At 41.6% G+C, this 15,226-nt stretch overlaps 1 protein-coding gene across 1 annotated transcript; it reads right to left on the bottom strand.

Annotated features, from left to right (window-relative positions):
- Positions 1 to 1,168: 1,168 nt before the first annotated feature.
- LOC136581624 (C-signal-like) lies at positions 1,169 to 14,812 on the bottom strand. The gene is made up of 6 exons (XM_066582228.1): positions 14,602 to 14,812; positions 8,112 to 8,163; positions 4,857 to 5,044; positions 2,740 to 2,877; positions 2,371 to 2,481; positions 1,169 to 1,459 (listed from the first exon to the last, which is right to left on the bottom strand). Exons 1-6 carry the CDS (start codon positions 14,746 to 14,748, stop codon positions 1,346 to 1,348), a joined length of 750 nt encoding a protein of 249 aa, XP_066438325.1. The 5' UTR covers positions 14,749 to 14,812; the 3' UTR covers positions 1,169 to 1,345.
- Positions 14,813 to 15,226: the final 414 nt, after the last annotated feature.

Raw genomic sequence — 15,226 nt, 5'->3', positions numbered from 1 at the left:
TGCCGCTTACACTACAAGCAAAACATGCACCTCCGTATTTATACACATTTAATATCTGAAAAAATTTGCGCAACTGTTATATTTACTAACCTCATAAAATTGCAAGGCTTTTAGTACATATTTTGATCAAAACATGTGGGCCCAATTGCCATGTCCAGGCAACATTTATACAGATGGGAGTTTACTCTAACCACTCACTTCTCTTTGGGTCTAAGCCTCCAAAGCATTCAGGGACAGTAGAATCCAGCTACATACTCTAATTACAAGGCTTGGCACATATATGAAGGCAGCCACAGCTCCACTAAGACAGTACAAGTAAGAACGTGTGCCTCACAACTCATACTGTAAATAGCTAAATAAGCTGTTGTAACAAAGTGCCAAACTACACTTCCCACCATTCCTTAACAGCCTGTGATTTTTCTCATATTTGTGGTCTTTCATAGAGATGAGCGAACGTACTCGGTAAGGACAGATACTCGAGCGAGTATCGTCCTTACCGAGTACCTGCCTGTTCGCCCGCAAAGATTCGGGTGCCAGCGGGAGTGAGCGCTGTGTTGCGGGTGTGAGAAGGAGGGATCCGGGAGGAGAGAAAGAGAGATCACCCTCCCGTTCCCGCCGGCACCCGAATCTTTGCAGGCGAGCAGGCAGGTACTCCGTAAGGACGATACTCGCTCGAGTATCTGTCCTTATTGAGTATGCTCGCTCATCTCTAGTCTTTCGGCGTTCCTCTGTTGAAACATACAATTGCAACATGGAACCAAATTACAGGCATTCCTAATTTTATAACACCCTTTATTGATTGGTCTGGAATATGCTCACATGTAATTGGTTTTCCTTTTGCTTGTGCTGCAGTTGGTGGAGGGGATGGGGAGCCTATTGTAACAGGGGTGGTGCCTCCTAGGCCCTCCAACCCCTCCGCAAAATTTCCCAATATGGTATTCAGCAGATCAATGCTATGGAAAGAGGCGCGCCTAACTAACACTGACATATTATTATGCATTCAAGAAACGTACTTAAATAAAGAAGACTCCTTTAGATTAGCCACAAATTACAGGCATTCAAACAAACCTTTATTACTTTAACATCCCCCTAAGCAGGTTGTATAGAGGAGTTAAAAACAAAGTTGTCCACTCTCCTTACGCTCCAAAAAAGCTCAGTACAACATCACTCTTGCTCATAGGTAGGTTTTATTCCAGACATCCAGTACTACCTGACAGCCAATATGTAAAAGGGTCATTGTTCCCTGAATAATTCATCTAAAATATATGGGTAATCTCTGTAAAAAATCTTTTTCTAATGTATCACAGTAAGTAAATCATTTTCTGTTAAGTCTTATTTTCAGAGTTCACCAAGGAAGGATTTTTCCTTCCAAATCCACAAAAGTGCCACTCTGGTCTTTGTTGAGAGTTGAGATAATTTTCATCATGCTGCTGACACTGGCTTCTGTTGTTAGAGGTGCCTGAAAATAAGACGCACAAATATACTTTCATCTATAGGTTAATGTAAAGCTCCAGCTTTGCTAGCAATTTTTTTCACAGCCTAATATCTCCCTCACAATCCTTCTGAAATCCCCTGGATGCAAGGCGTTTTTACATCAATACAGCCTTGCATCACTGTGGGGATTCCCTTCATCCCCACCGCGGCATACCGATGGTTTCTGGCGGTGCTGCGGCAAGCTGTAGTGTCCTCCGCGCTGACATATCAGTTTCTTTCTTGTGATGGAGCTTTGAATACCCCACCTCCTGCAAAGTAAGCGCTGTGATTTGATCGAACGCCAGCCAATCACAGCTGGCGCTCAATCATTCACAGCCATTCAGTGAATGACATCCCTGAATGGCTGTGATTGGCTGGCGATCGATCCAATCACAGTGCTCGCTTGGCTGGAGGCGGGGTATTCAAAGCCCCGTCACTAGAAAGAAACTGATATGTCAGCGTGGAGGACACTACAGCTAGCTGCAGAGCCACCGGAGACTATCCCGAGGTACCGGCATGCCGCGGACCAGGTGAGTATTGATGGGTTTTTTTCATGTAGGTTAATTATGGCTTATATTTCAAGCCTCCCCCATATTATTTAGATATCTATCATTCTTTCAGTTCAGGTCCTGACACCATCGTTTGAGCTAGAATTTGCACCCGTATTACACTTGTGTAAAATTAGCTTTATTGCAGATTTGGTTAATATTTTGCATCTATCTTCTTGGCCAAAATGAAGTATAAATATAGTGGTCCTATTTTTTCTTAAGATCCACTCCTAATTTTAATTTTAAAAAAAGGATGCAAAATACTACCAGAATGAGGTGCACTGTGTGAACATGAACTAAACCTTTAACTGCATTTGTTTTGTAGTTTCACACCTCAATGCTTTCTTACCTGATCACCTCCCAAGTTTGTCTGAACCCAGCCAGGATGAATAGCTATTGATATGATGCCATCCTGCTTGTATCCCTCTGCCTGGCATCTTGACAGCATGTTTAGAGCAGCCTATAAGACACATTATGAGATGGTCAGCAATACTTTTTCATGGTATGTAAGTTGTAACCACAAAGTAATCAAAAAGAATGAATATAATGTTTTTGTAAGATGTAATGTCAAGTATTTATTAGGTTCCAGTGCTCAATACAGAAGAGGAGCTTGAAGCTCTTGGGCTCTGTCCAAATACAATACTTTATCAACAGCCACAATCAAATATTTTCTGTCCACTGAATAGCACTGAGCTGTGGGGTTTCTAGAGAAACTTACCTTACTGCAGCGATAGGAAATAACTGGAAAAGCCGAGAATAAAACAGGGACTTTGGTAAGCGATCCGAGCAGCGCTGAGATATGGACAACACCTGAGTTTCCCAGGCCTTCTGCTCTTTTCAGCAAGGGATGGAAAGCCTAAATGGAAAGACTATAGCTTTAGTAATAACACAGTTTGCCATATACATACTCACTGTGAGCCATAAGCTTCTTTAAGGCTATGGTTACATTGACAAAAAGGAGATTCCTTAAGGCGCCTCCGTAGCAGATTTTGTGGCAGGAAAAATAATGCTGCGTACAGACAATATATTCACAGAGACAGATTGGTGATAACCCCTTGTGAACTTTTGGAATTCCATAGAAAGTTGCCACTTGTGGATATTTAGGACAGAGGATTTCAAATTCTTTAAGGCTGATCAAGTGATTGTCTCTAGCTACCACCAGTAGCATGTGGGGTTCTTTGAGGTATTGATTGGTCGGGTCCTTTTCAAGCCTTCCATAAGTGGATGCATCCCTAAGTAATGAGGCACATTTCTCTATACATTGTGTCATCCATGATCACTATATTTTCCCCTTTGTCGGAGGGTTTTATTATAATTCATTTATCATTTTCAATTGCAAGTAGGGCCTTCTTTTGTTGATGGTACTCTTGTTGATGGAACTCTTTCTCTTTTTTTGAGAGAGAGCTAATAATTCTACATTAATGAGCATTTCGAAGATGTCGATATGTGGGCAGTCACAGGCTGGTGGTAAGTTGGTGTTTTTGATTTTCAAATCGGTAAAAAGAACCTCTCCCAAAGGCCTTTTCCCTTCTCTTGACAATTCTTCCAAATCATTCAGAGCATTAATCTAACGGCCCTTTGTACGCATGCGTCCTACCCCGCTATTACTGAGAGACATAGCTGAGTAGGTACGGTAGCATACGTTCTATACACATGCGCGGCATCAGCAGGATTTCAGTTGATATCGCGAGACTTTGCGTTGTCGTCGCTGAATGATTCTCCCTTCCCTCTGTGCATGTGTGGGACTTTACAGCTACCACGAGAGTACCGTTGATGGCTGTAGCTGTAATGACGCTGAGTATCGCAAGAGTGTGGATATGGGCTGGCAAGTATCCCAGCTACACACTCATTGGTGCTTAAGAACGATCCCCCCACCCCACCATGAGTGAGCAGAGCCCAACCTATTTAAACGGAGACATGGTTAATGCCTACTAGGTCTGTCAGTTTACAGTGGGGCATTATACCCAGAGGTTTGGCGCCGTTATGGCTGTATGAAAGCATGTTAGCCCTCCATCTTGACTACGTGCTAGTTTTGCGTTGGTTTGCCAGTATGAAAGCATGTTGGCCCTCCATCTCGGCTACATGCTAGTGTGAAAGTAAGGCGAAACTATCCTGATGAATAATCAAAGTATCATAGCTGTAGAAACACGTTGATAGTACCAACAGGGAGTTAGTAACAGTTTTAGAGAACTTATCACCTAGTGATCTAAAAGTTGTAGATAAGACTTTATCAACAGCCTCATAATAAGCTGGTATATATCTGAGCTACATATTGGCAAATCAATAGTTATTAGGGATGAGCGAGTATACTCGCTAAAGCACTACTCGCTCGAGTATCATCCTGGGTAAATAACTACGTATTACTCCTCACCCCAAGGTTATAACTTTGAGAGGCATCTATTTATAGAAGTACCTGATAGGTCACGTGCCGACCTATATATTTGTACATCATAGTTGGTCTTTTTGTGAGCCATGGTATCTGTTAGTGATATACGGTATTAACATTACACTGTATCTATGGGTCTATAAATTACAAATCTGGTGACCATATAGAACACCGGATTCTATTTCATGTTTCTGTGTTTTCATAGTGGATTTCATGTCGGATATTTTAGACTAATTATTAAAAGTTCTATTTTACATAGTGGATTCTCTGCATACAGACTACCTTTAAACTAACAATCATTAAATGTCTATGTCTATTAATAATTTGTTGCAGGTTCAGCTTTGAAAAGAAAAAGGAAGAAAAACAACACAAAATATCTTAAATGTATACCTAGGTAAATAAAATCTAAAATAAATCTGCTTATAAAATCCGGACATTATAGACCGTACCTGGGTGACGAGCATAGGGCCCACCACGTTTACGTTGTAGACATGTAACATGTCCTCAGATGTCTGTGAATCCAGGGTGACGGGTGTTTGAATCCCCGCATTGTTGATCAGCAGATCGAGTTGCTTTCCCTTCAGATGCTTTTCTACTTCTTTTACAGAGGCATTTACACTTGCAAGTTCGGTGGTGTCTATGGAACATTTAAGACATGTGCAGCATGTTTATAATATCTTACTTTGCTAAAATAAAATGAATTGCTTAACGTTACAGCTACAAAGCATGAAGAGAGAATCTGATCACTATATTCCTCTCTGATTTTTGCCACTTGCAGCAATTAATAAAAATATATCTTACAATATCTACTTTCTGCTTAGCTTGAATAGAAGCAGTTATGCCTATGTGACGCCATCTAGAGATTCTTTCTGATGACTCTGAGCGCAGCCCCAGGCCTTAGACTAAACAGATTCACCCATTACCCTAAAATATAACTTTTATAATAAATATATTAAACCTACAACCGCTCTCACACCGGCTGCTTTTTACTGCGGCGTCCCAAGCGCTGCGCTTATGGGGATACAAGGCTCCTATTGATTTTAGTAGAGCCTCGACGACTTCGTTGTCTGGCCTATTTTTCAGCATTTTCATGGGGTTTTTTTGTTATAGATGATAAGGTACATTAAAAAGCGCTGTCCAACGCTTTGTCATGCGTTAAGAAAATGCCACTCTAAATTGCGGTAAAATGTTGTGGTTTCAAGCAGCATTTAACTGAATGCATGTGTGAGAGCGGCCTAAGGAGGCTAAAAAAAAACGACTAGGACAAACAACGCATGACCAATATGCGGAGGGAACACCAGTTCCTATTAGAATCCCTGGCCCATACCTTCATGCGAATAAAAGGGCATGTTACTCTTCCATTAACATCTATGCTGTCTAATATAGCTTCATTATATGATATAAACTTAGACTGGAACTATTGACAGCTGCAGTGACATGGAGAAAGGCTATTCAGATACTGTCACCCACTAACGAGCAGGGATCTACCCTATGGTGTCCCCTGCAAAAATTCTATAGGCTCACAATTGAAGATGGCATTAAGGCCAACATATTGAGTAAATTTCTTAAACAATATTACTCAAAATTACTACTCGATGCTTTTCTTTAGCCTTGAGGATAGGTCATCAAGCGCAGGATATCTGTATCCAAGACTGACAAGTAAATCGATGTAATTACTGAGAACTATAATGGTGGTCTCCAACCCTTACTTCCAATAATGCTCCAATGCTATATTAAGAAAAGCAGGCTGCCCCTGATATATAATAGACTGACAACTATAGTGGTCTAGCTTAAGCACCTTGACCCTTACAGCAAGAGGCATAGGTATTTTATTTATAAGATCCACGCATGGCCCCCGCACAGGAGATCTGTGAGTCTTGCTGCCCATAGGGATGCACGGACGGGAAGAAATCGCAGCATGCTAGATTTTTCTGCGGGTCCAGCTGTGTTCTGCTGTCCGTATCCAAGGCACAGCCACAGCTGTTTTTGTGCTGTGCCGCAGATCCGCAGGAGAGCAGGAGATTAAAATTAAAAAATAACAGCTGTGCACGGCACACTGCCGGCATGCCAAGCACATCCGCCAGCCAGAAGAAAGAAGATCCGGCCTGCATGTAGGATAGCCCCGCAGCATCCGAAGAGGTAAGAAAAATGTATTTTTCCCCTCCATGGCCATGAGCATGCACGGATTCCGCTGCGGGATTCAGCAGTGCTATCCGAGCGTGCAAGTGGACATGAGGCCTAACTAAAATCAATAATATAAGGTTTAGCGCCAAACTAGCTGTAAAGAATCAGAAACGCAAGATGTAAGTAAATCAATATACGGTAATTACTGAGAAACGTTTACTTCTAGTTGTACTCAAATGATCTACTTAGAGAGCAAACTGACATTGATGCATACTAAACTGGCAATTATAGTACACTAACTAAAGCACCTTGTCCATAACTGCTCATTCACACAGGCGTATTGTCACCGCGTATTACACACGCGTATTTCCCATGCACAACACGCTGTCAATGGAGGCAATGAAAGTCTATGAACTTTCATTCTTCCATTCACATCTGCGTTTGAACTGCAAATGGACACTGCGCATAATACACAGGAGAAATATATTGTGCATGCTCCGTTTTTCCACATATCATACGCAGGCCTAGAAGGGCTGTCTAGGAAATGCTGTCCATTCGCAGGCATTGCATATTTGGTCATTTTTTCAATAGGTATGGTATGATATACTTTGTCAAATGCTTTACTAAAGTCAAGATATACTATATCCACTGCATTTCCCTGATCAACCCACACACACCCACTTCAGATTATACATAGTAACATAGTTCGTAAGGCCGAATGAAGACAATGTCCCTCTAGTCCAGCCTGTTTATTCTCCTGTGTTGTTGATGCAGAGGAAGGCAAAAAACCCCAAGAGCAGAAGCCAATTAGCCCTTTTGGGGAAAAAATTCCTTCCCGACTCCCTAATGGCAATCAGACTAATCCCTAGATCAACCCTAATAGTTCCTACCTGCCTGTATACTCGGATTAACAATTAACCTAAGATTTATAACCTATAACATCCTTCCTCTCCAGAGAGACATCAAGTCCCCTTTTAAACTCTATGGATTTTGCCATCACCACTTCCTCAGGCAGAGAGTTCCACAGTCTCACTGCTCTTACAGTAAAGAACCCTTTTCTGTGTTGGTGATGAAACCTGCATTCTTCTAAGCGTAGCAGATGCCCCCTCGTTACTGTCGCAGTCCTGGGTATAAACAGATTGTGGGAGAGATCCTTGTATTGTCCCCTCATGTATTTATACATAATTATTTGATTACCGCTTAGCAGTCTTTTTTCCAGGGTAAATAATCCCAATTTTGATAGCCTCTCTGGGTATTTCAGTCCTCCCATTCCATTTATTAATTTAGTTGCCCTTCTTTGAACCCCCTCCAGTACTGTAACATCTTTCCTGAGCACCGGTGACCAGAACTGTACACAGTATTCCATGTGGGGCCTAACAAGCGCCTTATATAATGGAAGGATAATGTTCTCGTCCTTCGCCCCTATACCTCTTTTAATGCACCCCAAGACTTTATTTGCATTTGACATGAGGATAGTGAGCTTAGCAATGCCCAATATCTGGTGGTGAGCTGCTGCTATTTTTATTTACATACCATAGTGTTCAGCTACATTATACCAGCTTCCTCTGTTAACAACTCACCTAGCGGGATCACTATGACATTTGGGTTCTTGGTGGATAAATTCTTTAATTCCTACAATAGAAATCACATAATTGTTAGCTGCAATGCACAACAATATAGGTCATTTTTTTATCCAATAGTACATCTACATACGATTTTAAATGTCCAGACAAGACAACCTGCAAACTTCTGTGTGATTATGCAAATACCGCATGTCATATCTAACACAAGCCAACTTTAACTTTAATGGGGCTTCTCAAACGAGCGTTAGAAACGTCTCGATTTTCGAACAGGGTCTGCTCTATTTTCATGCGTTTCAGCGCTTTTAAAACACACCTCATCACCCATTCTAATGATGATGTGCGTTAAAAATGCTGTAGAACACGTTTGAAAACGCCATTTGAAAACCCGTTAAAACGCTGCGTTTAAATAAACGGTGTATGTGAGAGTGGCCCTAAGTGTTCAGTTTTGCAAGACCGCCATTTTGAGTGAGTGCTTTGTTTTTCTGGTATCAGCCTCATGTATTTGTAGTGTTTTTACAACCTGTTCTGATAAACAGCAGGTAACAGGATGAAGCTTAACTGGATGATACCTCTTGAAAGCATAGCTTTAGTTAACAATATAACACAAAACTGACTAAAGGCCCATTTACACCAGCCGATGATCGCTTAAAAAAAACCCAAAAAAACCCACACTAATCGGCTATCATTTTAGCAATAATCAGTACATCTAAATGTGCACCCATTGTGCGCTTTTCGGGTACTGCTAGCTGATCGTTAAATTCAGGCTAACCTAAAAATCGTTGTTCACTCTTATCAGCAGTTCTCCACAAGGAGTGCTGATAGCATTGTTTTCCCGAGGAGAACAAAGGATCTGAATGCAGATAATAGGCCTAGGGCTATTAACTGCATTCAGAAAATTGCATACAAAATTGCTCTTAGGTAGCTGAGTAGCTACTTAATAGTTTATGCAAAATGATCCTCAAAGCTGTCACTCAAACCTTCATTTGAGCGATCATCGGCCCGTGTAAACCAGCCTTAACTTCTATTTTTTGTAGATGTCACCTTGTCTACCCAAATCCCTTTTTATGTTAATACTAGCTGATATACCCGGCTTCGCCCGAGTTAATTTGGTACTGGTGTTTATCTGGTGTTCACACGGAAAATCTTATGAAGTCGTGCTTACTTTAGAGATACTGGAAAAACATATGCTCACCATTTTGCATAATTCTCTGCGTTACCCAGGAAACACCACGTGGAGGTAACCCTGTGACGTTTACTTTATATAAAATGACATCAGGAAGTGAGAGAATTAGATTACGTACGTAAAATTTGGACACTAATTCTTTTGCGCTAGAATTGAATAATCGAGTTGGGACCTATGAACTTTTCCTATTTATGACATAATCAATGCTCGTGCCAAATTTCACGTTTCTATGACACCGGAAAGTGAGAAAATTAGATTCCGTACGTAAAATTTTGGACGCTAATTCTTTTGCGCATAGAATTGAATAATCGAGTTGGGACACAATAACTTTTCCTATTAATGACATAATCAATGCCCGTGCCAAATTTCATGTTTCTATTACATTGGGAAGTGAGAGATTTAGATTATGTACGTAAAATTTGGACGCTAATTCTTTTGCGCATAGAATTGAATAATGGAGGTTGGACCCATTAGCGTTTCCTATTTATGACATAATCAATGCTCGTGCCAAATTTCCTGTTTCTATGACATCGGCAAGTGAGAAAATTAGATTCCGTACGTAAAATTTTGACGCTAATTCTTTTGCGCATAGAATTGAATAATGGAGTTGGGACCCATTAGCTTTTCCTATTTATGACATAATCAATGCTCCTGCCAAATTTCCCGTTTCTATGACACCGGAAAGTGAGAAAATTAGATTCCGTACGTAAAATTTCGACGCCAATTCTTTTGCGCTTAGAATTGAATAATCGGGTTAGGACCCATTAGCTTTTCCTATTTATGACATAATCAATGCTCGTGCCAAATTTCCTGTTTCTATGACACCGGAAAGTGAAGAAATTACATTCCGTACGTAAAATTTGGACGCTAATTCTTTTGCGCATAGAATTGAATAATGGAGTTGGGACCCATTAGCTTTTCCTATTTATGACATAATCAATGCTCGTGCCAAATCTCCCGTTTCTATGACACCGGAAAGTGAAAAAATTACATTCCGCACGTAAAATTTCAACGCCAATTCTTTTGCGCTAGAATTGAATAATCGAGTTGGGACCCATTAGCTTTTTCTATTTATGACATAATCAATGCTCGTGCCAAATTTCCTGTTTCTATGACATCGGGAAGTGAGAAAATTAGATTCCGTACGTAAAATTTGGACGCTAATTCTTTTGCGCATAGAATTGAATAATGGAGTTGGGACCCATTAGCGTTTCCTATTTATGACATAATCAATGCTCGTGCCAAATTTCCCGTTTCTATGACACCGGAAAGTGAGATAATTAGATTCCGCATGTAAAATTTGGACGCTAATTCTTTTGCGCATAGAATTAAAAAATCGAGTTGGGACCCATTAGCTTTTCCTATTTATGACATAATCAATGCTCCTGCCAAATTTCGAGTTTCTATAACCCCGGGAAGTGAGAGAATTATATTCCGTACGTAAAATTTGGACGCTAATTCTTTTGCACATAGAATTGAATAATCAAGTTGGGACCCATTAGCGTTTCCCATTTATGACATAATCAATGCTCGGGCCAAATTTTAAGTTTCTATGACATTGGAAAGTGACAGATTTAGATTCCGTATGTAAAATTTCGACGCCAATTCTTTTGCGCTAGAATTGAATAATCGAGTTGGGACCCAATTACTTTTTCTATTTTGGAGATAATCTATGCGTGTGCCAAATTTCATGTTTCTACGATATCGGGAAGTTGGAGAACTTTTGGCGAGTCAGTGAGTCAGTCAGTCAGTCAGTCAGTGAGGGCTTTCGTCTTTATATATATAGATAATATTGCTTGCTATCTGACAACATATGTAATGACTTGGATAGGCACATGTCTGATGTACTATAAAATGATTAACCCCCTTGTGCTCGGGTCTCAGAACTTTTGTGCGAGAAGCTATTCCCTTCCAAGCAAAGGAAAAGTAAATGACAATGGCGTCCCCAGGCTTCACGGTGCCCCACTGTCAGCATCGCGGATGTGACACTATTCCCTAAATCCACCACAGTCCCACAATCCTCCCATCCTCTGCATGACTTCCACTCAGAACCCTTTACATGCCGCAATCTACATAGATTGCGACATATAGGGGCTTAACAGTGGGGATCGCTGTCCTCATGTACCCCCGCTGTTGCAGCAGGAGGCCGGTTATCAGTAACAGACGACTCCAGCTCCTGGATGGCATGGGCTCACTTCTGATCCCGTGCCATCCATGTGACATAAGGTTACGTCCTGTGGCGTTAAGTGCTATGCTGCCATGATGTAACCCTACGTCCTGTTTAGTTAAGGGGTTAATGTTTAGAAATCATGGCCCACACCAAACCATCTTGGAAACCTGTATTTCCAGTAACGAAGACTTGAGTTTGGATAGGTCAAACCCCCCACTGCTCCTCATCCACTCTAGGGGTTTGGAAAGGGGAGTATAACTTTATTTTATTATTTTAAATCCTTCTCACCCTTTTTAAAAACCATCTCAATCAGCCGCACATCACCTTTAGTTGCACCAGACCCCTCAAACATCATATGACACAATTTTTAAATTTTTCATTTGCTCAGATTAAAAGGAAGCCGTCACTGGGTTCATGCTGCCAGAATAAAGTGCAACATGAACCCGGGGCAGATATGCACAATGCCCCATGTAAAATGTTATTATGAAACTGCAGAGTTTCAGAATAAACTAGTTTGAAATTAGCCTGTTTGTTTTGAGAAAAGAGCTCCTGAGGCGAAGAGTGGGCGGCGCTGGGCTCTCCCCATCTACAGCATGTTAACCGACAACTCTCTCCCTGATTGTATATACAGAGAGACCTGTTAGTCAATATGCTGCATGTGAGGAGCTCTGTCCCCGAGCTAGGGGGGTTTCACACCTGCGCTGGGGATTCCCCTTTCCTCATCCATTTGGAGCAGGAAAGGGGAACCCCCGCGGTGGAACGGTTCCGTCTCTGAACAGAATCCAACAGTGCCACGCAGACCCCATTGACGATATGGGGGCCACATGCTTTCCACCCAGCAGTCCGGCTTTTGGACAGAAGAAGCGCTGCATGCAGTACTTTTTCTTTCGGTATTTCCAGTTGGACCCGTGACAGAACCTCTGGCGCAAATATGAAAGTGTCCTTAAACAGGCAAACTTTAAAGTGTGGTAAATCAGAAATGCCACAGCATTTCAGAATAAGACTTTCTTTGCGGCACTGTGCATATTTGTCCTGGATTCATGTTGCCTGTGGCTTAGGTGTGAGAGAATTCATAGTGTAACTTATCTGACACACGTACTCAGATATTTTGGCACATGAACAGAGCAAATAGAGGTTTACAATGTAAAGAAAAGCTGCGATTGACCTTCGCCCACATAAATGTGTAGCCTGGGGGATAAGATTAAAGCTGGACTTTGCTTGTGTCCCTTTTACACGGGATGACAGTCAGGTAAACGACTACATGAGCGCCGATATCACCGCTAAGGTCGTCAGCGCTCGTGCAGAACATTTAGACTGGCAGAGAACAGCGCTAGATCGAGTTTTTTTGCTGATTGCAGTCAGTGATAAGAACCTGTGAACGAATAGTGAGCGGTTTTCTTTTTTGCATTTACAGGTCGGTTGCCCACAGCAGAATCAGACAGTGCCCGGCTGGCGTCCGCACATACCTGTCATGCGCAGTACACATTTTTCCTTTTAAACTCCTGCCTTTCCCGTGTGTCATCACCTAGTGATGATGCGAAATCTGTGACTTTTCTGCAATTTAAATTGCGGAAGGGCTGTGGGTCGAATGGCGTCCCTTGACTTCAGAGGAAGCCGTCCGTGCAAAAATGGAGCATGCAGAAAATTACAGTTGCTGTCCACTCGTGTGAGCAGATATGCAGATGCTCCATTGGTTTAAATTGGTGCGGAATACCGTGGATCATCCCTGTGGTAGATGATGACGAATTCCGCAATTTATGCCTGGTCGTGTTCAAGCCGGCCTTACACTGCACAATTATCGCTCAAAAAAGTTTGAACGAATTTTGAGCAATAACCATTCTGTTTAAATGGGCCATTAGCAAATTATCAATATAATCAGTCTGTGTGATCAGTCTGTTTAGTAGTTAAATAGGTGATAGAGTTTTTTATTTGCTCTTCTATATTGAGCCTTAAACTAAGCTCAGGTAAATGATTAATGATCATCAAACACTACCAGCTACAAGCTCAGGAATGTCTACAGATTACCAATTAATGATCCCAGAAACAGTAAAGGCCCATTTAGACACAATGATTATTGTTCAAAAATCTTTTGAGCGATAATCGTTGTGTGCTTTTTACAGCGCAAGGTGATCACTCAAACGTTGAGCGATCACCTTGCACTCCGAGGGGAGGATGCAGAAGACAAGCGGGGCCGCTTGTTTTCTGCATCCAGCTGTTTTCTGCACGGAGCTCACAGCTATTATACAGCCGAGCGCTCCGAGCGGAGGATGTCGAAGACAAGCGGGGTGTCCCCGCTTGTTCTCTGCATCCAGCTGTTCTGTGCTCGGAGCGCCCGGCTGTTATACAGCTGAGCGCTCCGAGCGGGGGATGCAGAACACAGATATAATCGTGTCCGTAACGATGTATACAGTAAGTTGCACATGCTTTTTATCCTTCATGACAAAAAGCGTTTAAAAAAACGCTAATTTTTAGCATTTTGCCTCACAAAGAACACAATAAAAGTGATCAAAAAAGCTGTATGTACCCCAAAGTGGTACCAATAAAAACTACAGCTCATCTCGCAAAAGATAAGACCTTACAGAGCACCGCACATAGAAAAATAAAAAGAATCACAGGACTTTGAATGCAGCGATTAAAAAAAAAAGATTTCTAAAAAAAAGGTTTTTATTGCAGAAAAGTGGAAAAACCTACAAAGAATATTAGAATTTTGGTATCGTTGTAATCGCACCGGCCTGCAGAAAAAATGTATTGTATCATTTATGCTGCACAAAAAAAAATGTATGGCAGAATTGATGCGTTTTCTCTCCCTATTATCATAAAAATATAATGCAAGTTTTACAATAGAGTCTCTGTACCCCAAAATAGCACCAGCAAAAACTACATTTCGCCACGCAAAAAACAAGCCCTTAAACGGCCGCGTCGACGGAAAAATAAAAAAGTTATGGCTTTTGCAAAATGGAGATGAAAATCTGCCAAAGAGCGTCCTTAAGCCCAAAATCGGCCATGTCCTTAAGGGGTTAAAGCTATTTACGGTATTTCTGGTTTTGTTTCATACAGTTACAATGCATCTGTAATCACGAGGCCAGCAGCTCCTCCACAAATCCTTCTACTGGGTATCTGAGCTCAGTGGTTACCTGGCTTTGAGGAGATTCTGGATCCCTGCAGGTGGCAAATATCTTTTCGGGAGGATTTGGAGATTTCAGAAACTGATGAATAAATTCCAAGCCTATTCCCCTGTTTGAGCCGGTCACCAGAACAGAGCGAACCTTAAACCCAGCCATGGCCGCTCCGAGATCACAGTGGGGGCGCAGCTTTCCTGGCTGCTCTTTAGTCTTCTGCAGGAAGTACATGTATTGCACTAACAAGAAGGGAATTCTGTCAGCATTAACACTTCCCTGGCCGTGACTACAGTGTTGTTATCCGTGTCTCTTCCACAATGAAAGATTTATTAAATAATTGCTAATAACCTGCCATTTTGGATCCTTTTCTCTGGTAAGAGATCTCTTCTTTGTGATTTTTCAAAGTGCAGCAAAAATACAGATCAGCCAGACTTCATTCATTCGTTTCGATGCAATATGCAGCGGGATTTAGAAATATAATATTATTCACACATGAATTGTCACATTACCGCCAGAAGACATGAAAAGTCTTCAGGTTTGTAACGTACAGATGTTGGATGTGGGCGCTGTTGGTGACACGGCAGATGTCAAGTCGGTAGTCGTGTTTTGTCCTGACACATCCCAACATATCCTCCGCTGT

Source organism: Eleutherodactylus coqui, chromosome 11, assembly GCF_035609145.1.
Source record: "Eleutherodactylus coqui strain aEleCoq1 chromosome 11, aEleCoq1.hap1, whole genome shotgun sequence".
NCBI classification, from domain to species: domain Eukaryota; kingdom Metazoa; phylum Chordata; class Amphibia; order Anura; family Eleutherodactylidae; genus Eleutherodactylus; species Eleutherodactylus coqui.
This window is presented reverse-complemented; position numbering and strand designations above follow the sequence as displayed.

Excerpts from the sequence above, each read along its gene's own strand:
- LOC136581624 (XM_066582228.1), bottom strand. The coding sequence starts at position 14,748 with ATGGCTGGGTTTAAGGTTCGCTCTGTTCTGGTGACCGGCTCAAACAGG. Across the intron at positions 5,045-8,111 it reads TGTCATAGTGATCCCGCTAG|ACACCACCGAACTTGCAAGT; the intron begins GTGAGTTGTTAA and ends AATGTTCCATAG. Across the intron at positions 1,460-2,370 it reads CAAACTTGGGAGGTGATCAG|GCACCTCTAACAACAGAAGC; the intron begins GTAAGAAAGCAT and ends TCTTATTTTCAG.